We start from the raw sequence: 23260 nt of genomic DNA, 5'->3' as shown, positions 1-23260 counted from the left end.
AGAACAACTTGATTTTTATGAACAACCAACTTCAAAACTTCTGTTTATAATTATTGTAATTATGTTCATGACACTTAAAAACATTCTGTTAAATAAAGTGAAAAAATAGCTTATTTGAGCATTCAACTTAAAAACATGTGTGTATGCTAATTATTGAGTGAGTGGTAATTAAAAATACCTCTGATTGTAAAGGAAAAGCTAATTTACCCAAGTTGGTTGAAAGTAAGTTCATAAGAAGTTGTCATAACTCAAAAAGACTGATGCAAACTGTTGTGTTAATTCTTTTTTATTTATTTTTTATTCAAAACATTTGTTTTTAGAGTGTGGTAGACATGATAGCGCACGTGAACATGCTGGACACAGTTATTCAGGTGAAAGGACACATAGTCCTGCACATGTTAGGGAGGTTTTGCATTCGAGCACATGCTGACCGCGCTTTCCAGAGATTTACAGAAAGGTTCACTGTCTCACTTCCCCAGTTTGAGAGAGTTCAAAGAAGCTCACATGATAAATTCAGACTATTTACATTCTGCAATAACCGCAAACGTCAATGGGAAACGATTCTGTCCTGAGAGGGAAAAACATCTATATTATCTTTCCTTGTCACGCCCTAAGCCTCGATCCATCCTAAATACAACTGCATTGGCAGGTGTGGGTCAACCTAATCTGGAGGTGTAACTGACCGACATGGCAGACAAAGACATACGGGTGTCCAAGTCTAAACGCTATACAGCAGACCTTGAAGATGCTGCCCGTCAGGGGGCCGTTCTCGTTCAGAGGAGACGCCGTACGCTGAGGTTCAGCGTGTATATATATATATATATATATATATATATATATATATATATATATAGAGAGAGAGAGAGAGAGAGAGAGAGAGAGAGAGAGAGAGAGAGAGAGCTTTTAATCCCAGCTTAAACCAGTCAGCATCAGACATGATGTAAAATGAATGTATGCATAGATATAGCAGCATAAAGGCCGATTTCATTGTTTAGTATATTTTATTTTAATTGCCTATCATATATATATATATATATATATATATATATATATATATATATATATATATATCATTGTTCGGTGAAATAATCATTTTATTTTTCGGATAGACCGCACACTGCATGCGCCAGACTGCACACAGAGAAAAGACGTCATTTTTGGTTTACTGCCGGTGAATAATTTAAGTTCAGTGCTTTGTCCATAAATACAAGGACTCAAATAGATATTGGTTATTTTTTCTTGAAAGTAACTTTCCACCAAATATCTTTTTCATTATTTTAAATGTTTTTTTTTTTGTTGCATGCAGAAATGTGATGTCATTTTATCAGCAGTCGTTCATTGATTTAATAAATAAAACACATTTAGATTTCAAATAAAAAAGGCAAAGAAAAGAAAATAATATGCAATGTTATTTAATTTTAAATATCAAAAGAGATTTGTGGCTCCCGGTGTTTTCTTTACTGTGGGAAACGGGTCCAGATGGCTCTTTGAGTGGTAAAGGTTGCCGACCCCTGCCCCAGCGGTTGAGGTTGACGCTTGGGACTTTTATATACAGTCTAAGGGTGAAACCGGGTTAAACCCATCCTCCACAACTGAAACATAACATCCGGCGGATGTTCAGTCTAGTTCAGCGTCGGCTTTTATTTTGGAAGCTTCGACTGGAAGCGGGGGTCGCGTGCAGTGACGCGGCTTTGACGTTAGTAGGAAGTGGGATGTGGCTCGGACGTATTTATGTTGCTGCTGAAAAAATGAGAAGCTCTGAATCAACGCGACACCCGGAGCGGAGCCACGGGTCGGGAGCGGAGCCGGCGCGGGTCGGAACCAGCAACCACGACCGAAACTGATGTCCTGGGTTCGTCCGGGGTCCGCTCTCGGCCTCGCGAGCAAACGTGTCCGCGGAATTCTGTGCTTACGTAATGACAGTATGTAAATCGTCACGTTTCTGACTTTTTAAACATTTCGGTACTGGACGCGACACCTGTGGCCCATTTCATAGATGTCCAGAGCCCAACAGAACAGGACCATGGAGTCCTCCGTGGCGCTGGGAAAACTGGAAGTGACCCCCTGCTCCGACGCTGGTGGGGTCAGCCCGAACCCTCGGATCTCCGGAGGCACCCACGGAGAGAGGTCCAGTCCTGTCCGGCTGTCAGGTCCACAGGGCCAGACTCACCTGAACGGCTGCGTCCCGCTGACACATCAGGTGGCGGGACACAAGTTCGGAGTGGACAAAGTGGGTGAGTCCATCAGAACCTGCTGTCAGGGTAACTGACCTCTTCACCGCGCAGGTGTATCAGTGAGGGCCGCGTTCCATTCAGAAGTTCTGCATGCTGAACGTCAGGGTGCAGAAATGGAACACGACCCTTGAACGCACCTGAGATGTTCAGGTCGCATGATTCCATGTCACGTATCTCAGAGGTCCCCAACCCCGGTCCTCAAGGCCCAATATCCTGAAGATCTTAGATGTCTCCCTGCTGCAACACACCTGATTCAAATTAAATGGTTCTGTGACAAGCTCTGCACAAATCTGCTAATGAGCCATTCATTTGAATCAGGTGTGCTGCAACAGGGAGACATCAAAGACCTGCAGGATAGTGGGCCTTGAGGACCAGGGTTGGGGACCACTGACGTATCTCATGTTTTCCTGATATTCCCAGCATCAGAGGGAATGACTTACAGCTCCAGATTCCAGCATTCAGGATAAAATCTTAAGCCAGTCTAACAGCAGCTCTTCAGTTATAAGCAGTTTGGTCCTAAACGGATAATTTACAGACAATTAATGGACATAATGTCAGAATTCCTCTTCCATTCATGCATGTGTTGGGATTTCCATTGTCTCAGTCGCTCCTGCAGACTGTAGATGTAAAATGCTACTGATCGTCATTCTGAGCTTTGTCTGTGTTTATAGTTGGTCCTAAATTCAGAAAACCAGCCGTCTCCCCAACATTGGGCCAGAGAGACGGGAGCCATGAAATTAATAAAATCTTTCTGGGTTAGCTTTTCATGTCAGGAGGCCTCCGTCTGCTCATCTACTCCTCATCATCGTTATTAATCCTCTGGGGTCCATCTAGAGCAGGGGTGCAGGTCCCAGAGAACCGCTATCCCGCAGGTTTGAGATGTTTCCTGCTCCAACACACCTGATTTTAATCATTTAATCATCATGATCCATTAATCTCAGTCAAGTGTGTTGGAGCAGGTTTAGCACCCCTGATCTAGAGCCAGTTCTAAGCTGATTCCAGTTAGGAACTGTTCTGGTTTTGGTCATTATGTCACAAGAAACGTGTCTGACCTTCCCTTCAGTGTTTTCTGAGAGCAGAGATGGTTCGACTTCAGAGGAACTGCAACAGATTTCAGAGTCTGACTCATTTTCCTGCGAATGAACGTCTTAAAATTGCCCCGTCTGGTTTTAAAGACATTTTTCCAACTAAGGCTGGACGATATGAACTAAATCTTATATCTCGATATTTTTTACCTGAATCACGATATACAATATATATCTCGATATATTTATTTATTTATTTATTTTTGTCACTGTCATTAGACAGCTCTAATTTACAGCCTTCAGTGCTAAATGTACTTTTATTAAAGATCAGCAGCACATGTGCATTAAAACAGCTGACTGAAATTAAAGTAACTTTATATTAAATTAAATGTTCCTAAAACAAAATAAATTAAAAATACTTTTCAATGACCATAATAAAAATACAGCTGTGCAAAATTTAAAGGTTCGATATATTTGAAAATCTCGATAGATTGCCCAGCCCTATTTCCGACAACAGCTGGCGAACGCTCTGGAAGCTCACGGCGTTTCCAGATGAAACCGGTTTAAATTCTGCTGATACGAAGATGAGTTTTGATGTGTGGATCGGGATCTATAAACTCCGGTTCCAGCTGCAGACGGTGATTGTGAACGCAGCTCCATCACCGTCCAGCCTCCAGACCAATGATATAAAACTGAGGAAGACTCTGAGCTCTTCTTCATCTGCAGTTTTACATCCGCTTTTCTTATAAATCAGATTTAACTGGACGTGGATTTCAGACATGGCGGTCTTAAAGTTGAGATGGTCTGGTGGTCTCCGTGACCCCTGGGGCCAGTTTGATGGAAAATGATCACCATGTGGGAGGTTATTCATTCATTTTTAATTGATTACTTTTTATTTTTAATCCAAAACTCTGAATGTAACCTGCTGATCTTCATGGTGAATCTGCCTCTTTGACTCTAAAAGCTCTGATTTCAGCTCCTTGTCGGGTCGGCCTGATGATGTAATCTGTGTGCACATGCAGCACATCCACCACAGAGCCCCCACCCTGAAAACAAACATGACTTCACCTTTACACCACGACAGGTGTGATGTCAGATAATGCTGCTGGAGGTGGAGTCACTCCTGTAGGCAGTAATAGTTCACATGTAAGATAAGAACTCTGACTAATAAAGATAATAAATAAAATCTAAGTTAGAAATAGATGTAGAATGAAGGAGTCTCTGAGTCTATTGTCTATAAATCCAGAAAAAACTAAATTTGTTCTCAATGTGTTGACAGAACTTTAACCACAAAGCTTCTTCACACACACACACACCCGCTAATACTGAGAGGCAAAAAACACAAAGGAAATATCAATAAATGAAATAAATAAACGTGTCGTGCTGGTGACAGGCTGAATCTTTCTATACGTCATCCACTATAAAAGGTGGAAAAGTTTCCTTCTAGGTCAAATAAAGCTGCCAGACTTCCACAAATAAATCCTAATCATTTCTGGGTGCATGTGTGAGTGTTTTAAGTAGCAGTAAAACAGCAGTTTATTTCTGAGATCCATCTCGCTGCAGGTAATCGGGAGAATGTAGTAACTTCTTATCGTCCCAACCAAAAGATCTGAGGACCTGGTGGGAGATAAAATGCAGGCAGAAAGGTTCAGCCAGAAAACCGTGTGCATGGCCAGGTACGGTGCAGGGACGAGCCCTCTTCTAGGCCACATCTGAAGCACCAGCTACTGGTTCACATCTTACAGCTTCTATGGCGTGACCCAGGTCTGCTGGAGTCTGGAACAGGAAAGGATGCTCTTAGTTCGACCAAAGTTCCGCTCCGATTCTAACATCCAGGACGTGTCTACCGGGCAGGTCATGTGACCTCGTATCTTCAGAAGACATCAGAGAATCATCTTCATAGCACAGTGAGCCATACCTCCAGGTCCTCACCACCCATTCACGTAGCTACAAGCTCATGCTGCTTCAGAGGCGTTCGGGATGAAAATACCTGCTTTTCCGTACTTCACACTATGTTTAATAATCCGTGTAGAACCAGATTTATCTGTCCTGTTGGCCGTAGTCGTCAATTTGTAAACACGTCAGAGCATCCGTTCAAATAAAACCCAAAGCTGAACATTTTCCTTCTCAAAAAGATTATAAACAAACCACCTTCTAGCAGCTAAGAGTAAAAAAAGTTGAATTATTTCTATCAGGGGTCAGACTCATCGCAGTTCGGGCTCCACCTGCAGCTCAGTCTGGTCCCAGTTTAACCCAGTAACAACAAAAACTGGTGCGAAAAGGACCGGAAACATAAAACAACCGCAGTTTCAAGACTATTTAGTCACACATTTATATATATTTTATTTAATTTAATATGTGTTTTACAAAGAAAAATATCAAACCAAATGAACATTTTTAATATAGATTATATATTAAAAATGATTTGAACATGCTAATATAAGTTTATATAAATATATGTAAATTTATTGTATTTAAACTTTTTTAAATTTAATATAATCTCCCATTTTTATTGTACATAAAGTTTTTAATTATATATTTGATTAAATATAAATTCAATGAATGTTTATAAATGTTAACATAAAATATATATATTTTTAGAAACAAATAAAAATAAATTGTCAAATTTTATTTTCGTCTTTATTTGATGTACATATTTCATTACATACTAGAGTTAGTTTAAACGTACATACGTGTACGTTTCCACATGGGTAGTAATCCTGACCACCTGAACCGACTCACCTACAAACTGAAGTCACATCTGTTCAGTTAGAAAGAAAACATGGAAGAAGTTCTCCTCCTGCCCTGGAAATGTTTTACACTTAAATATGAAACACCGAACTTAGAGACTGCAGTTACTTTATTAGACTATTACAGGTACGTTCTTCTGTGTTATCTTCATACACTGCTCAAAAAAAAGAAGGGAAAACTTAAACAACACAGTGTAACTCCAAGTCAATCCCACCTCTGTGAAATCAAACTGTCCACTTAGGAAGCAACACTGATTGATAACCAATTTCACTGCTGTTGTTCAAATGGAACAGACAACAGGTGGAAATTATAGGCAATTAGCAAGACACCCCCAATAAAGGCACTACCTCCACCTTTGTGCAAGGAGGAACAGGAGGAGCACTGTCAGAGTCCTGCAACATGAGCTCCAGCAGGCAACAGATGTGCATGTGTAGCTCAGATGGTCAGAAACAGACTCCATGAGGGTGGTATGAGGGCCGGACGTCCACAGGTGGGGGTTGTGCTTACAGCCCAACACCGTGCAGGACGTTTGGCATTTGCCAGAGAAAACACCAAGATTGGCAACTTCACCACTGGTGCCCTGTGTTCTTCACAGATGAAAGCAGGTTCAGAATGAGCACATGTGACAGACAGAGTCTGGAGACGCTGTGGAGAACGTTCTGCTGCCTGAACATCCTCCAGCATGACCGGTTTGGCAGTGGGTCAGTAATGGTGTGGGGTGGCATTTTTTGGGGGGCCGCACAGCCCTCCATGTGCTCGCCAGAGGTAGCCTGACTGCCATTAGGTACCGAGATGAGATCCTCAGACCCCTTGTGAGACCATATGCTGGTGTGGTTGGCCCTGGGTTCCTCCTAATGAAAGACCATGCTAGACCTCATGTGGCTGGAGTGTGTCAGCAGTTCCTACAAGACGAAGGCATTGATGCTATGGACTGGCCCGCCCGTTCCCCAGACCTGAATCCAATTGAGCACATCTGGGACATCAGGTCTCGCTCCATCCACCAATGCCACAGTGCACCACAGACTCTCCAGGAGTTGGCGGATGCTTTAGTCCAGGTCTGGGAGGAGATCCCTCAGGAATAAGAATATTTCATTCATTCAGATCTAGGATGTGTTATTTTAGTGTTTCCTTTATTTTTTAGAGCAGTGTATTTTCCACATTCACCCTACGGGCCAGTTTGGACCCTCTGGAGGGCCAGTTTAGTCCCCTGGACCGAATGTTTGACACCCCAGATTTACACATTTTGAATTGGGAAGCTTTCTTGTCATTAAATGTGTTCTATTAAGATTTTCTATGTGCTAGACCATAAAAATAATACATAGATGAAGAAAAACCACTAAAGAGGATGTTGTTGTTATGGGAGATAAACAGCATAAAGACATAGACGGACAGACAAACTATTGTCTGTGTGGTGACAGAAATTATTCTTTGACTGGCTCAAGCATCCACTTTTAAAACATTTTAAACATTTAAAACATGTCAAACAAACGAAGCGTTTAAATGTACAGAGAGGCGAGTGGGAGGAAGGACAACAGCAGCTGATGACTTATTATTTAGGTTAGTTATGACAGAGGGAATGAAGGATGTTTTGTGGGTGTTTTTTGGGGCCAGTGGGACTTTGTAACGCCTGAAGGCAGCAACTGAACGGAGGTAACGTGGGCGGGAGGGGTTGTTTGTGATCAGGGCGGGAGGGGTCGTCTGTGGTCAGGGCGGGAGGGGTCGTCTGTGATCAGGGCGGGAGGGGTCGTCTGTGGTCAGGGCGGGAGGGGTCGTCTGTGGTCAGGGCGGGAGGGTCGTCTGTGATCAGGGCGGGAGGGGTCCTCTGTGATCAGGGCGGGAGGGGTCCTCTGTGGTCAGGGCGGGAGGGTCGTCTGTGGTCAGGCCGGGAGGGGTCCATGAGTAAAATCCTGCTGTGTGGATGTTTAGAATCTAGTTGTTTGGTGATTAACTGGTTAGAAACAACCGCGCTCAGACCGTCTGTCTCAAATCCTCTTAGTTTTCATTTTAATTGAATATTTAGAGGTAAACTGGTCATTATTACTGGTTCCGTTTTAGAAAACTAAAACTAAAGCGTGACCTCAGTCCGGTTCTGTTGACACTCTGCAGGTTAGTGGACTAACTAGTCCTGCAGGACATACAGGACAAGCTGTTTACATTATGTCAGCTATCTGAGCGTGTCCGTGCTGTCGCTTCACCACACCCTCCTTATCAGATCAGATATGGAGACATGAAACTTCATAAAACACTGGAGGAACTTGCAGCTCGCTGGCTGACTCAGGTGGTTAATCATTCACCTGTAATAAACCATGAATCACTAGCTCAGCCTGGAGGGACGTTTCACACAACGGCGTCTTTGATAAGCGAACCTGAAACTGGATTTTTTTCTGTTCTGTCAGTATTTAATTAACAAAAGCTGAAAAGGAAATCAGAACTTTTATTTTTCTCTTCAACGTGAATTTTTAGGGAAAGTCACTCCAGCGTGACTTTCTGACCGGTTCTGTCAGGGTTCTGTCGGGTTAATCTTGTCAGACCCGGGTCAATGATTAACCAGAACCAAGCCCATCGGAGATCTGCTCCACAGCAGATCTTTAACAGCCACATTCACCAGGGATAATCAGACATTGTCTGTCTTTAGGTTTGTCTAATGAGGACATAGATCAGAAGTTCTTACAGGTGAGGCCTTTCAGACCCGAGTGAGCGCCCCCTGCTGGTTCCTGTCTGTTATTAGTCGTTTTAAAGGCAAACCAGGAAAGTTCTCCCTTGGCTTCCAGAAGAACATCAGGGGCAGAAAGAGCCTTACAGAATTCATAATCTACAGCTGCAGTGTTCTAGCAGATCGCTTCATGGAGTCAGTCGGTCTCGTTCCACCTGGTCAGGGTGAGGACAGAGATCAGCTGACGATCAGCTGATCTCCCCTCGGTGGAAACAGGGAAAGGAACTAATAAAACATTAAGAGCATCTCATTTAATCTTTTATAATATTAACCTTGACATCATCACAGATAAAGGATTTAGTCATGAGCAGATGTTACAGATTATTCCAGAGGCTAATCAGCTGATCTTTAACCAGGTAATTGTTATGAATTGAACACAGTTGTAATAAATAGGACTAATGTGGAAGATGTGATGGATTAATTTCACTTGGACTACAACTGAACTACAATTAATTACTGTGTGAACACAACTTGAAATGGCTTTGTGAATTGGTGCTGTATAAATAAAGCTGAATTGACTTGATCAGGTTTGTTTTCTGGTGACTATCAGTCGGTCAGTCGGTCGGTCGGTCGGTCGGTTTTGGAGCCATGGCTAATTAGCTTTAGCCTTCAGCTCTGAATGAAGTCCTTCTCACCCTGTTAACCTCCCTCACCTCGATGGCTGGGTGGTATGACGTGGAAGACGTAGTCCAGATAGTAGGAGGAGTAGAAGAAGAAGAAGAAGAATCACTCAGTCAATCCCAAACCGCTTATTCCAGTTCAGGGCCGCAGCAAGCTGAATAATCAGGTCTTAATAATATTATTATCATTAATAATAATTAGTAGTTGTATCAATAAGATAATAAAATAACAAGAATAAAATAATAAAAATATATTAATTAAAAAATAAATAATTAATTACGGTAACAATTAAAACGACATCATCATCATGGCTCTGATAAAAGTATTTTTGATGTTTGTACCTTTTTTGTCTGGTTCCAGGTATTTTGCAGCACCCAGATGGTACAGTCCTGAAGCAAGTCCAGCCTCCACCCAGAGGTCTACGAGAAATGCAGTTTTATAGCATGGTAGCGCACACACACACACACACACACACACTTTTTTTTAAAATTTAAACTTCTTTAGATCTATTTCTAAGAACAGCACAGATCCTGACCTGTGGGTATTTCACATCGACTAGATGAATAATATCTACTAACTAGCTGTAAAGAGAATCAGGAGGGCTTCATAACAGGAGCAGAACAAGCCCAAATAAGCACCTACATCCAGGAAAACAAGCCCAGAAACCTGCGACTGACAATATTTACAAGAGACGTCACAGAAAAACAAGCCCAGCGTCACCGATAACCGGCAGATTTAGCAACACTGCTGCCTTTCTCTGGAGCAGTCGTCTGTATCTCTGCCCTTGTTTCATCTAGCTGCGTTCTTTCTCCTTCCCCCTGTCTGGTTAAACCTGGTACACACATAATTTATTATTTAATCTTATGAGATTTTTTATTGGTTCAAGACCTCACACGTGAAGATAAAAAATCAGGCATTAAACAGTTTTGATCATAATATGTGTGGTGACTCCGATAATCTAATCACAGAACAACACACACATAAAGATGCTGTCCTGCAACTCCTCTACAATCCAGTCCTCCGAGCCGGACAAACGTTGAAACGTAGAAGAAGAACCATAGCAACAACCGGCAAAAAACGAAGAAGATTTTCACAATATTCACTGTGTTTTCTTTCTTTTATTGTAAATGAAAACAACAACGAACAGCATCACTTTAAATATCTGAAAGAATTTAGCAAAGTAAAGTAATGCAGGGAGGAACAGGGCTTAGTTACAATTAGCACGAGTCAACGTGCTGGTCGGGTCACGTTTTATATCCTACTTCATCATGTCGGTTCAGATTTCACTGGAAGATATCCACAGATCGGGTTTGGTGATCATCCTAATGCGGTCGGGTTGGTAAAACTGGACCCATGCAGGACTCTGCAGATGAACTGGGCTGCATTGTCTGTTCATGCCTCTGTACAGCAGTAGAAGCCACTGCTCCACAAAAGGCCATGGTTAACATTCATGCTCTCCTTTCTCTTCTCCTTTCATTCATCAATTGGGCAAAATGTTATCGGTTCAGAGTGGGCAGGTACTTAGATAAATAGACGTAAAGCATCCTTTACATCCATAGATACTATGTGACGTCATGCTATCCCGCGTATGCATGACAATTCAGGGCCACACACCGCTCACACCTCAGCTGATGAAGGTCACAGGTGAACGACCATGCAAACAATTGGATTTCAGAAAAAAAATCTGATTTTAGCATTAAGATCTGTAGTGTGAACGTAGCCAAAGAGACCTCTCTTTAGACCTGGACATGATGATGAAGCCACTTCCTGTCAGACTTTCCACCAATCAGAGAGCTTAGATTGACTGTAACGTCCAATCAGGAGCAGCCAAAGATCAACCAGTGTACAGAAAGTTCTATGTGTGTGTGAAAAGAAGAAAAATAATGCTCCTCTATGGCTGGAATAAAGCCAAGAAGACGTTTCTGATGCACGGTGGCGCCACAAAGCAGCTGAGCTGGAATTGGTTTAGTGAGGATAGCATGCTGCGGAGCCGGTCATGGCGCACCGCTGTCTAGGAAATGTGCCCGGCGAGGGCCGGCCAGCACTGGGGAGAGGTCCTCGCCGCCTGCCCCCCGAGAGGAGAGGTGGCAGGTATCTTCTCACACAGAGTATCTGTTGGCAGCGGGGAAGGCAGAGGGGGTAGGGGAGACGCAACGAAACGCAAGAGCCCATTTTTGTTCTCTGGTGGAAACTGCAGAGGCAGCATGAGGTCCACAGTTTGGTGTTGTCGGGATCAGCAGTTGCTTTCTGTTAATCTGACTGCAGCTGAACCATCTGAACATTTCCATTTCTGCTGCAGTAACACAGAGTTATGGTTGACTTTATCATGATACTTTATTATGATGCAATTAACGTTTTTTATTTGGATGCTCCCACATTTTCCCAGCTGTTTCTGCAGCTCTCTGAAGCGCCCACCACAGCATCTCAGTCGGGTTCCTGTCTAGTGAAGTAGAGTGAAGGAACATAAGCACAGCAAGAAAACTTCAAATCCATAGAAATCCTAACTGGACGTTCCTCACACGACTGGAACATCTGGAAAAGACTATGAAAAGAGAAGATGAGAACAGGATGAAGACCATTGTTATTCTGTATGTGGCAGGAGTGTCTGTTTATATGTGTATGTGTTAGGTGTATGCAGAGGACTGCTGTGATCCGTGTCTTCTGGGCCTTCAGAACCATCTTCCCAAATATTACGGCACCTGGTCGTCTCCTGACAGCCCCAACGGTAAGATGAACTTTAACCCTTGTGTTCTCCTTAAATTTACTCCCTCTTGTTACCTTTGGGGCTAAAAATGTCCACAAAAAACTAAAATAAAAACATCAACATTTTTAAATCACTTGAACAACTTCAGACCTGCTCAAAACTGATAGTCAATCATTTTAACCCTTTAAATGCCAGTCTGATTATTTTAATTATTATTTATTACACACACCCAAAAAAAAAACACAAACGAGATTATATTCAATGTAATAAATATGAGGGGTATGGATCTTTGGTGGTGATTTGAGTCTTATAAAGCAAGTCACTCATAGCGCCTCCCTGGTAATCCCATGACCTCTTGATATAACCAGAGAAAAATACCAGAATTTGCTGCATCTGCCTACAATGGAAAACCAGTTACATTTGGTTGAATCCCGTAAAAATGTTAAATATTGCTTTTTCTTTCCCAAATGAAATCAAAGAATGGATGATTTAAAACTGGAATAACTGTGAGCTTAAAATATGTTTTAATGGCGGTCAATGGGACATTTTTGGGCCATGAATGTCAACAGATGGAGTATCTGATACTACCTCAAAATACTAATGACATCAAACTAATTTAGTTGTTATCGTTTGACGATACAGTTCAGGCATAAATGGCTCTATGACACGTATGAAAAAGGAAACTGGATAGTAAAAAAACAAGATGACACTGTTACCCATCAGATATCTGGTATAAAAGATGTGAGAGGAAAAGACTGGACTTAAAAAGATGACTAAGACTTATCACCAAGTAGGAATAAAATAATAAAAATGAAGGAACTTGGACAAAAATAGCCGAGGAGTCTGAAGGGTTAAGCTGATAAAAACCTTCTTACTGCTGCCTGAGCTTAAACCGTCTGTATGTCTACAGAACCTCTCTAGAACCAGAACCACTGACACCACAAACCATTCAGACAGGTCAGTTTTATTTCAGCTAACCTGGTGCCCGTCTGTCTGATCCAGACCTCTACCTGAAGCTGGAGGATGTGACCCGTCGCTTCATCAGGCCGTGCATCATGGATGTGAAGCTGGGCCAGCAGAGCTACGATCCTTTTGCCTCGGAGGAGAAACGGGACCAGCAGATCAGGAAATACCCTCTGATGGAGGAGATCGGTTTCCTGATCCTCGGCATGAGGGTAAGTCAAGGTTTCAGACAGAACATCAGGGTTCAACAGAGACCTGCTGCACACGGGTCTGATTCTGCATCCTCTACATCAGGCATGTCAAACTGGTCCAGCAAAGGGCCGTGTGGCTGCAGGTTTTTGTTCCAGCCAGCCAAGAGCACACAGTTTGACCAATCAGCTGTCTGAAGACTGAGATCAGTTGATTGAATCAGTCAAATCTGGTGTGCTGCTGCTTGGTTGGAACAAAAACCTGCAGCCACACGGCCCTTTGCTGGACCAGTTTGACATATGTGCTCTACATGATGCACACATGTAGATGTTTGTGGTCCCGGACCTGGAGGACCACGTCGGATCCTCGTGGGACCGCGATGGAGGCAGAATGTTAAATCTTACGGATTCTGTTGGCTGTTGGATTCATGGCGGCTAATCAAGGTCAAAATGACTCATAAGATCCTGCAGGACTCCAGAGACCTGGTCACAGAGAAGTCCAGAATCTCAGTTTTACAGTTTCTAAAAGAGACCGTCATCATCACTGGAACACTTCACACTACACATACACCCAGACCCGGACCCAGAGTGGCCAAGAGTCCTGGATCCAGAGTCTGAAACCAGAGTCCCGAAACAGAGTCCAGATCCACAAGTCCCCGATCCAGAGTACAGATTGGAAATCATGATAGTAAATCTCGGATCCAGAGTCATGGTCCAGGGTCTGGGTCTAAAAGTCATGGTCCAGTGTCCTGGTCCACAGTCCGGTCCAGAGTTCTGTTCCAAAGTGTTGGACTAAAGATCTTTATGCAAAGGTCCTCATCCAGATTCTGAATTCAAACACTTGGTCCAGATTCCTAAGCCAAAGTCTTCATCCAAAAGTCCAGATCCATTATCCTGAACCACAGTACCCCCCTGATCACGCTGGAGTACACAGCTGAAGATCCCTTGCTTCTACTGGCGGGGCAGAATGTGGACATGGAATAACACCATTATGTCCCATGATTTGGAAAGAACTGATCCAGAGTTCTGATCAAATTATCCCAATCTAAAGATCTTGATCCAAAACCCTGATCCAGAGTCCTGATCCAGTTCTCATGTCTTCATCTCTGACTTTGTTGTAATCTTCTGAAGTGGTCTTCAACAGTAGTTCTCCAGCTTTCTGAGGGTTCAGTCCTGGTCCCGGATCAGAGGAAATTAACTCCAAGCTCTGAACCCTTCAGACAGGAAAAAGGTTCCCAACTCAAGGGATGAACCAGTGACGTCTTCACCAGTTTAAACTGGATCTTTAGGCTCTTTGGTACGAGCAGCCTGTCTCAAAGACTCATCATTTGTCTCCATGTCTAGTTTCATCTGTGACAAACAGGAAAGATCAGAGTTGATGCTGCAGCAGGAAAGTTTACGGAGCCATGGATATGGTACAGAAAAGACCAACACATCGTTAAGACCAGAGGAAACATGCAGCCTTCATCACATCTGAGCAGCTAGAGGAAGGAAATGTGTCTGTGGGGAGGTGTTTGTTTTCTCTTCACGAGTTTTAGGCCTAATGTCTGAAATCCATGATGTTGGGATTGGTTTACATTACAGAGCAGGCCAGCTAGAAGCATTAACCTCAGACTTGCAACCAGCTAGTTGCTACTAGCATTTGTTTGAGCAGTGTGTGCTGGAGCAGAGGACCTAGAACCAGGACCAGGACCAGGACCGGGACTGGCTATGTGAACTAGAGAAAGGTTTCTGTCTCAATCTGAGTAAAAGTTCTGGCTCTGTTCAGTTTTGGATCTCAGACCACAGCGTTGTGTCTCTGTGGTTCTGAATCTGAGGTTTGCGTGACTGAGTTTGGAAAATGTTCTTCCTGTTCTCTGCTAAGTGTTTGTTTAGAAGGAAAAGAGGCCGATTAGAACTGATGAACTTCCGGATTCAGATGGAGATAATCGGAGAGGAATTTGGGAAAAGTGAACGGATGCAGGAGGGTGTGTGAGAGCTCTGATAAGTCCGACCTCTGTTTGTTGGTCCTGAACAGCTCGTTTTAAACAGTTTTCTGATTCAGTGATGTTTGACTCTGTGGACTCAGGTTTCCAGTCTGACTCAGGTTTTTATCAGACTCCACAACCTGAACATCCTCACCAATGATCAGTTCTTAAAGTGGAGATGAAGATCCATCTGGCTCAGCTGCTCCAGGAATATGATGAGACGTGATGACGGAGGAATCAGAAACCTCCTGAGAAGTTCTCCAGCTGTCAGTGACCAGCTCAATAAACTCGTTTAATACTAACACACCTGGAGGACAGCTTGATGTCCTACAGGTAGGCTCTGTTCTGTCCAACCTAGTCAGAACAGTTGGACCAGATTCTGGTCTGGAGACTGAAGGTAGACACGGGTCTATGAAAAACAGAAAATTTGGTGGAGAAGAGATGGAGGAAGACAAAGGAGGAAGAGGATGGAGTAAATGAATCTGACCTTGAGAAGAACTGTGTAGATGTTTCTGATGCAGCTCTGCCAGATGACCACCAGGTGGAGCCAGACACCAATCAGTTTCAATGCAGCTTTATTTGTAGAGCATCAATTCTGAACAAAGTCATGTCAACTCACTTTTACAGACACAGTCCAGTTCAGTGTAGTCCAGTTAGAACCCAGTCCAGAGGTGGAAGAACATGAGCTGATGTGGCCCAGCTGAGCTGGGGTTTCATGTGGTTCTGGTAACCACGGTGACACACTGTTGTGTTTGCCTTGTTTTTCAGGTGTACGACATCCGTGGTGACACGTTTAAGTCCTACGACCAACATTATGGAAGAGGACTGGATAAGGACACCGTTAAAGATGGTGGGTTTGATGAGAAATATTTATGAATAAAACAATTAAAATAGTGTAAAATGTAAATAAAAACAGATCCCATCATCCATCTTTTATTCCCAGTAGAAGATCAACAACATCTCAGATCTCATATTTTCCATCACATGGTAAAATGTCTCAGTTTCATCATCTGACATGTTGTTTATCTACTACTGAGAATAAAATATGATGAGATTTTGGTTTTAGTTACATTTTACACAGAGAGCTGACTTTTAAGGATTTGGGGTTTTCGATTGCTGTTGAAATTTTTTATGATTTCATCATTTAGTATCTTTTAACTTTATCGTTGCCTCTGTAGTTAACGAGAGAAGATCTGACGACTCATCTCTTCTTCCTCCAGGTTTGGCAAAGTTCTTCCATAACGGAGTCAGTCTGAGGAAGGATGCCATCTCAGCCAGCATATGCAGAGTCCAGCGGATCCTCCACTGGTTCCATTCCCAGAACCAGCTGGCCTTTTATGCCAGCTCCCTGCTCTTCGTCTACGAGGGCCTCCCCTCCTCCCTCACCTCTTCCTCCCTTCACAGCAATCCAGCGATGAAGATGAAGGTTGGTCAGGACAAGGAGGCAACTGAGTACAACAACAACATCCAGGTGGCGACGCCGTGGGGCTGCACCAATCACAGGAAGGGTGGTGATGATGATGGTGTTACTCAGCTGATGAAGAGCTCAGATTCTGTGGAGAAGACTTCAGCTCTGAGGGAGGAAGACAATGCCACCTGGAAGCAGACGGCTGACCCGAGACAGGAAGCTCATGGCAACGGAAACAAGTCAGGGCGCGATGAAGATGGAGGGAGGAAGAACAGCGGCAGGAGACTGGATGAGGAGGAGGAGGGACGTGGAGGTGACGGAGGACAGGACGACGCCGGAGAAACGGAGGTGGAGGTCAGGATGATTGACTTTGCCCACGTCTTCCCGAGTCAGAGCCAGGATCACGGCTACATCTTCGGCCTGAAACACCTGCTGACGGTTCTGGAGCAGATCCTGTGTGACGCCGCACACACCTCCGTCCCGCCTCCTTCCTCCTGACCCTCCTCCTGTTCCTCTCAGAGGAGAGTCTGAGCAGAACTGAGGGGTTCTGACAGTGAGACCCACTCCATCCTGTTCTGACCATGGACAGGAAGAATATCTTGAGGTTTCCAGTCTGGATGTTTGTGATCAGGGCCGGATGAAGTGACACCAACAGAACCTCTCTGTTCCTCCTACATGTCAGTAACCATGACAACGGCAGCATCATGGCATCAGTTGTGAATGATCAGAAACAAATCGGTGTCATGTTTTGAATAAAATCAAAGATTCCTGGATGGAACTTGGTCCTGACACTCGGTATGTTCTGGTCAGACTTGGGTCCGGCCTCCTCCTGTTAACTGGATCAGGTTTGTTTACAGTCCTCGGACGGATGGAGGTGGACTCTACCTGGTGAATCAGGGTGAACTGACACAGACGAAACATTGATGTTGTGATGCAGGTGTGTAACTCAGGTATCTACTGGAACTCAGCAACAGTGTCCTCCTGCTGCGTCTCATGTGTTTAACCTTCCCATGATTTTATCTCCTTCGTTGGTTCTGAGTTTTTATATTTCTGACTTCCGAACCTTCTGATTCGCTTGGACATATCTGCTGCTGAAAAGGACGACATCACTCCCTTCCTTCACACTAACTTACTTTCAAACTTTAGACCGGTTCTGTACATCTGATGGAAGATGTGCTTCTGTTGGACACGTTTCTGTAAAACCACTCCAGACTTTATTTTATGATTTTAGGTTGTTCTTAATGATTTTGTTAGAAAATCGGATCAAAAATCAGCTGTTTCCTCCCAGGTGTCGAAGATCAGAACCATCCAGGAGAGACAGAACCACTTAATGTGATGAGACGGTCTGAACACCATTCGGTTCTGCTCAAAGAAAGAAAATAACAAAGAACTGTGAGGAAAATTAAGATCTCACAGCTTTAGTTGGTTTAGTTCATTAAGCTGTTCACTCAGAAGTATGAAAAGATGTTTATAAAAGATGTGAACAGTTCATTCTGATGTATGAACAGTTCATTCTGAAGTTTGAACTGTTGATTCTGATGTTTGAACAGTTCATTCTGATGTTTGAACAGTTCATTCTGATGTTTGAACTGTTCATTCTGATGTTTGAACAGTTCATTCTGATGTTTGAACTGTTCATTCTGATATTTGAACAGTTCATTCTGATGTATGAACAGTTCATTCTGATGTTTGAACAGTTCATTCTGATGTTTGAACAGTTCATTCTGATGTTTGAACAGTTCATTCTGATGTTTGAACTGTTCATGCTGACGTACAAACAGTTCATTCTGATATATGAATAGTTCATTCTGATATATGAACAGTTCATTCTGATGTTTGAACAGTTCATCATGTTTATCATTAATTATCATCAATAATCATCATTAATTTATGCAGCAGGTCCGTCTGTGTGGAAATATGAACTGGCATCTGGTTTAGGTAACATGTTTTGTAGTAAGGATGATAAAGCGTATGTGTTTCCTTTGCACAAGAGCACTTCAGTAGTGAACAGGGATGGAGCAGGACAGGGCAGATGAGGGCTGTCACTTTTAATGTGTTTCAGATTCATCCCAAGTCAATTTTGCATGAATTTGAAATAAATCATATTTAACACTTTTAAAGTTCACACGAAGAAATAAGCAAGAGAAAAATGTTTCTTTACTGAGAAACATGCAGCAGGTTCACCTGACTCAACAGCACCCCCTGCTGGTTCACCTGACTCAACAGCACCCCCTGCTGGTTTACCTGACTCAACAGCACCCCCTGTTGGTTTACCTGACTCAACAGCACCCCCTGCTGGTTCACCTGACACAACAGCACCCTGTGCTGGTCCGCCTGACTCAACAGCACCCCCTGTTGGTTTACCTGACTCAACAGCACCCCCTGCTGGTTTACCTGACTCAACAGCACCCCCTGCTGGTTCACCTGACTCAACAGCTCCCCGTGCTGGTCCACCTGACTCAACAGCACCCCCTGCTGGTCCACCTGACTCAACAGCACCCCCTGCTGATCCACCTGACTCAATAAAACCCCCTGCTGGTCCGCCTGACTCAACAGCACTCCCTGGTGGTTCACCTGACTCAACAAAACCACCTGCTGGTCCCCGCTGCTGGTTCACCTGACTCAACAGCACCCCCTGCTGGTTTACCTGACTCAACAGCACCCCCTGCTGGTTTACCTGACTCAACAGCACCCCCTGCTGGTTTACCTGACTCAACAGCACCCCCTGCTTGATCACAGTTCTCCCTGCTGCTAACAGGCTGATGGGTAAAAAGTGATGGTCCAGTTCTACTGGCGTTAGTGCCTAATGTGAGACGTTCATGGACAGAGAAAATGCACACATGCAGTCAGAAACAGACCTGTCAAACAGAAACAGTCAGGCAAAAGTCAGAAACTGTGAAAAACAGCTGGACAGAAACAGTTGGATAGAGACAGTCGGTCAGTAGCTGTAGACGGATCTGAGTAATTTGTTTTGATTTTTATGAAAGTTTTTATTTTTTATTTTTTTTAACAATGTATTGAGTTTTTGCTTTGGCCAGTAGAAGCACTGGAACTGACCGGGTCTTGCAGACCCGTCTTCTAATACAGAACCACAGGAACTGATCCGGTCCTGCAGACCTGTGTTATAATACAAACCTACTGGAGCTGTATAATACAGAACACGAATATAATGAGCTGTGTGTAAATCCTGATCTTTTGTAAATTTCTCTAAATGTATTTTGTTTTTAATCTGAACCAAAACAAACGGTAAACATATAGTACACAATATTTTCCCTGACACTGTTATTTTTTTAATAAATGTCATTGTTTGAATTTATCAGTGGGAATGTGGAATTTTTTTAATGGATTTTTAAGAGTAGCTTCCATTTATTAAAGTTCCTGAGTTTCTGTTCTCATGATGATGATGATGATGATCAGCAGTTTTTAAATTTAATTTTCTTTTTACCTCAGTTTGGCTTTACATGACAGGACATCAAGGGCCTATTGCACAAAAAACTAGGATTCGGATGTCGCCTCTGATGCTGCTATCCATTGGAACGATGCGTCAGCGCGGCCGCCATCTTGGGCCGCGGTAAGCCGTGTCTACTTACTGCATTAATCAACAGAGGCAGAGGTATCAATGATTAAAATCATAACTCGCTGAATTTTTATACGATTTTTAATCTGTTTGGTTTATTAGAAATGTCACACATATAGTACAACAGATCATTATTTTTATTATTTTTATTTTATATCATACACTTACACATACTCAGACACACACCCACATGCATACTGAATTTTTTCTACAATCCTCAGAGAAATAGTAATGGTGATGTCATATGGAGTTATATTTATAATATGAATAATATAAAATATAAATAAATAAAAATAAAAGAATGAGTTAAAAAAACAAAATAAAAAAATGAAAAACAAACACTCATTTAATCATCGACTTACTAATAAAAAAATTTTTTATTTTCTTGTCCTGACATAAGCCGGTTTCATTTATGTCAGCTTAAGAAATACGTCAAATTCTACAAGTTCATAAAAGTTAAATAATATAAAACCACTTCTTACTTGTAAAATGTTATCCCTCTTATCTTGGTTTTGGTGTTTCTTTCACAGGAACATACATATGCAGCACAAAAATCTGGCATTTTGGTTTCACACACACAGTAGCTGTGTCCCAATTCAGGGTCTGCACACTTCGAAGTGCGCAGACTACGTAGGCTACAGAGTGTCCTCCGTAGTCTACACACTTCGAAGTCTGCTTAACGTTCGTGAAATGGGACAGCCTACCTAGTCCACAAGAATTTCCCATAGCAACAACACAGGACGTTTAATCACTTAAACCTCAGAAATTACTCGTAGGAAACGTCAGTAGACGCTGAACACGGAGCGGCAACACCGACAGTTAAAAAACAAACAAAAAAAAAAAAAAAAAACGTTTGAGGCTCTGTTGTTTTCCAGCCGGAACACACTTAATTAACCCCTTAAAAGTATCTGAATATCAAATATTACCGAATTTTAATGTCACCATTTAACAAACATGCTTTAAATGTACTTGGTTTTGTAACGTTTATACTAAAGTGTAGTTAAAAAAACGAACTTTTTTTTAAAATAAAACTTTATTTAAACTTAATAAGACTCTTGTGAGGTTGCTGATTCGCCACCGTCCTGTGCGCAACGAATTGTGGGAGAAAAGAGGCCGCGAAGGATGCATCACAAGCATCCTTCGTTTGAGGCCAAACGAAGTGCGGATTCGAAGGGTGGATTCGGAGGGTCCTTCAAATTCTGTGAATTGGGACAGTACTTCGCGCACCCGATGACGTATGTGGCCGACGAATCCGCACTTCGAAGTGTGCAGACCCTGAATTGGGACACACCTAGTGTGAGCGATCTGAGTGGGTGAGAAACCCCGGCCCAAGATGGCAGCCGAGTTGACGTGTTTGACAAGCCCGAATGCAGCATCTATGTGTATATATCTATGAGTAGATGCTATCTGATCCTTTTGATTTTCGTCAAGTATAGCATCTATGAAGGAGGAGTGTGTAAGCTCTGCATTTAATGTCCCTAAAGATGTATGTTCTACTGTTGACAAAACTCCATCTCATTTCATTTGGAAAAGAAACTGCATGTAATCTGCAAGAATTTAATTATCAATCAGTTAAAATCTGCTGGTTTTAATGCTCTCCACCTTGAGGTGCCACCTTACTGCGGTGTAGTTGTTTGCACATCCCAAAGATCCTAGGAGCTATGTTGTCTGGGGCTTTATGCCCCTGGTAGGGTCACCCATGTCTCTAGGGGAGGGACCAGACAAAGCGCAGCTGAAATGACCCCCATGTTGAAAGTGACCCATGTCCGGGCAGGTTGCCCTTGCCTGGACACTGGTCACTGGGACCCCAATCTGGAATGGGGCCTAGAGCTGGGGCATGGAGGTGTTATTTGTGTTTATGCACTTTTGGAGTCCTTGGTTGGGGTGTTGGATGGAAGTTCACTTCTTCTGGGGACAGTGCGACCTTGAGGGGTGTGATTGGCAGGAACGGCTCCCCTGATCTGAATCTGGTGCTCGTTATTGGACTTCTGTGTTCATTATGGATTGTTCATACCAAACACCATGTTGAGGCATAAGAGTGTCTACATGTACACTTGGCATCAGGCCATTCTAGGCCGCAGTTTGATGATCGACTTCGTAGTCATGTGGCCTTGCGTCCACATGTCCTGGACACCTGGGTGAAGAGAGGCGGCGCTGTCAGCTGATCACCACCTGGTAGTGAGGTGGCTCAGGTCTGGTAGACACCAAATGTGTTGTGAGGGTCTGCTGGGAACCTCTGGCAGAGTCCCCTGTCAGAAACAGTTTCAAGTTCCGTTTTCGGCAGAGCTTCAACCGTGTCCCAAGTGAGGCGGAGGACATTGAATCCAAGTGGGCTTTGCTCTGCGTCTCTATCATTGAGGGGGACAACCAGACCTGTGTCCATAAGGTCATCGGTACCTGTCACGGTGGAAATCCCCGAACTTGTTGGTGGACACCAGCAGTGGGGGATGCCGTTAAGCTGAAGAAGGAGTTCTATTGGGCCTTTTTGGCCTGTGGGACTCCTGAGGCAGCTGACAGGTATCGACAGGCTAAGTGGAATGCAACTTTAGGCATGGGAGGAGTTTGGAAGAGACCATGGAGAATGACTTTTGGACTGCTTCAAGGAGATTCTGCAGTGATGTGGGCTCTGCATCAGTTTGTCTTGGTGAAGAATGAGCTGAGCCAAAAGGCAAAGCTCTCAATTTACCAGTTGATCTACATTCCTACCCTCATGTATGGTCACCAGCTGTGGGTAGTGACCGAAAGAACGAGGTCGCAAAAACAACTAGCCAAAATGAGTTCCTTCTGCAGGGTGGCCGGGCTCTTCCTTAAAGATGGGGTGAGAAGTTCGGTCGCACAGGAGGGGCTCAGGTTAGGGTTAGGCAGAGGAGTCGCTGCTCTTCCGCATCGAGGATCCAGATGAGGTGGCTCGGGAATCGTGGGGCTAAATTTACCCGCTGAATCTATTTTTGATGCTTCACCACCCAGAATGCGTCAATTCCTCAGTTCAGATAGGGGCAGACAGGAAATCAGACACGGGAGCAAAGTAAAAGCTTCTGGTATTTTTCAAAATAAAAGCCCCCGTGGAGATTTGCGCTTCTGAACCATGAAAACATTACGTGTTTAACCG

The 23260-nt window shown here is 43.4% G+C and overlaps 1 protein-coding gene across 1 annotated transcript; it reads left to right on the top strand.

Moving 5' to 3' along the window:
• Window positions 1–1708: 1708 nt before the first annotated feature.
• Window positions 1709–19890, top strand: LOC121632589 (inositol polyphosphate multikinase-like). Its single transcript, XM_041974208.1, has 7 exons — window positions 1709–1922; window positions 1997–2234; window positions 9705–9790; window positions 11973–12069; window positions 13051–13223; window positions 15935–16016; window positions 16387–19890. The coding sequence occupies exons 1-7, from the start codon at window positions 1917–1919 to the stop codon at window positions 17070–17072; spliced, it is 1368 nt and encodes a 455-aa protein (XP_041830142.1). The 5' UTR covers window positions 1709–1916; the 3' UTR covers window positions 17073–19890.
• The last annotated feature ends 3370 nt before the right edge of the window (window positions 19891–23260 follow it).

The sequence above is a fragment of the Melanotaenia boesemani genome, chromosome 21, assembly GCF_017639745.1.
Source record: "Melanotaenia boesemani isolate fMelBoe1 chromosome 21, fMelBoe1.pri, whole genome shotgun sequence".
In the NCBI taxonomy this organism is placed as follows: Eukaryota; Metazoa; Chordata; class Actinopteri; order Atheriniformes; family Melanotaeniidae; genus Melanotaenia; species Melanotaenia boesemani.
Note: the sequence above shows the minus strand (reverse complement) of the source record. Positions and strands in the feature narration are given on the sequence as shown.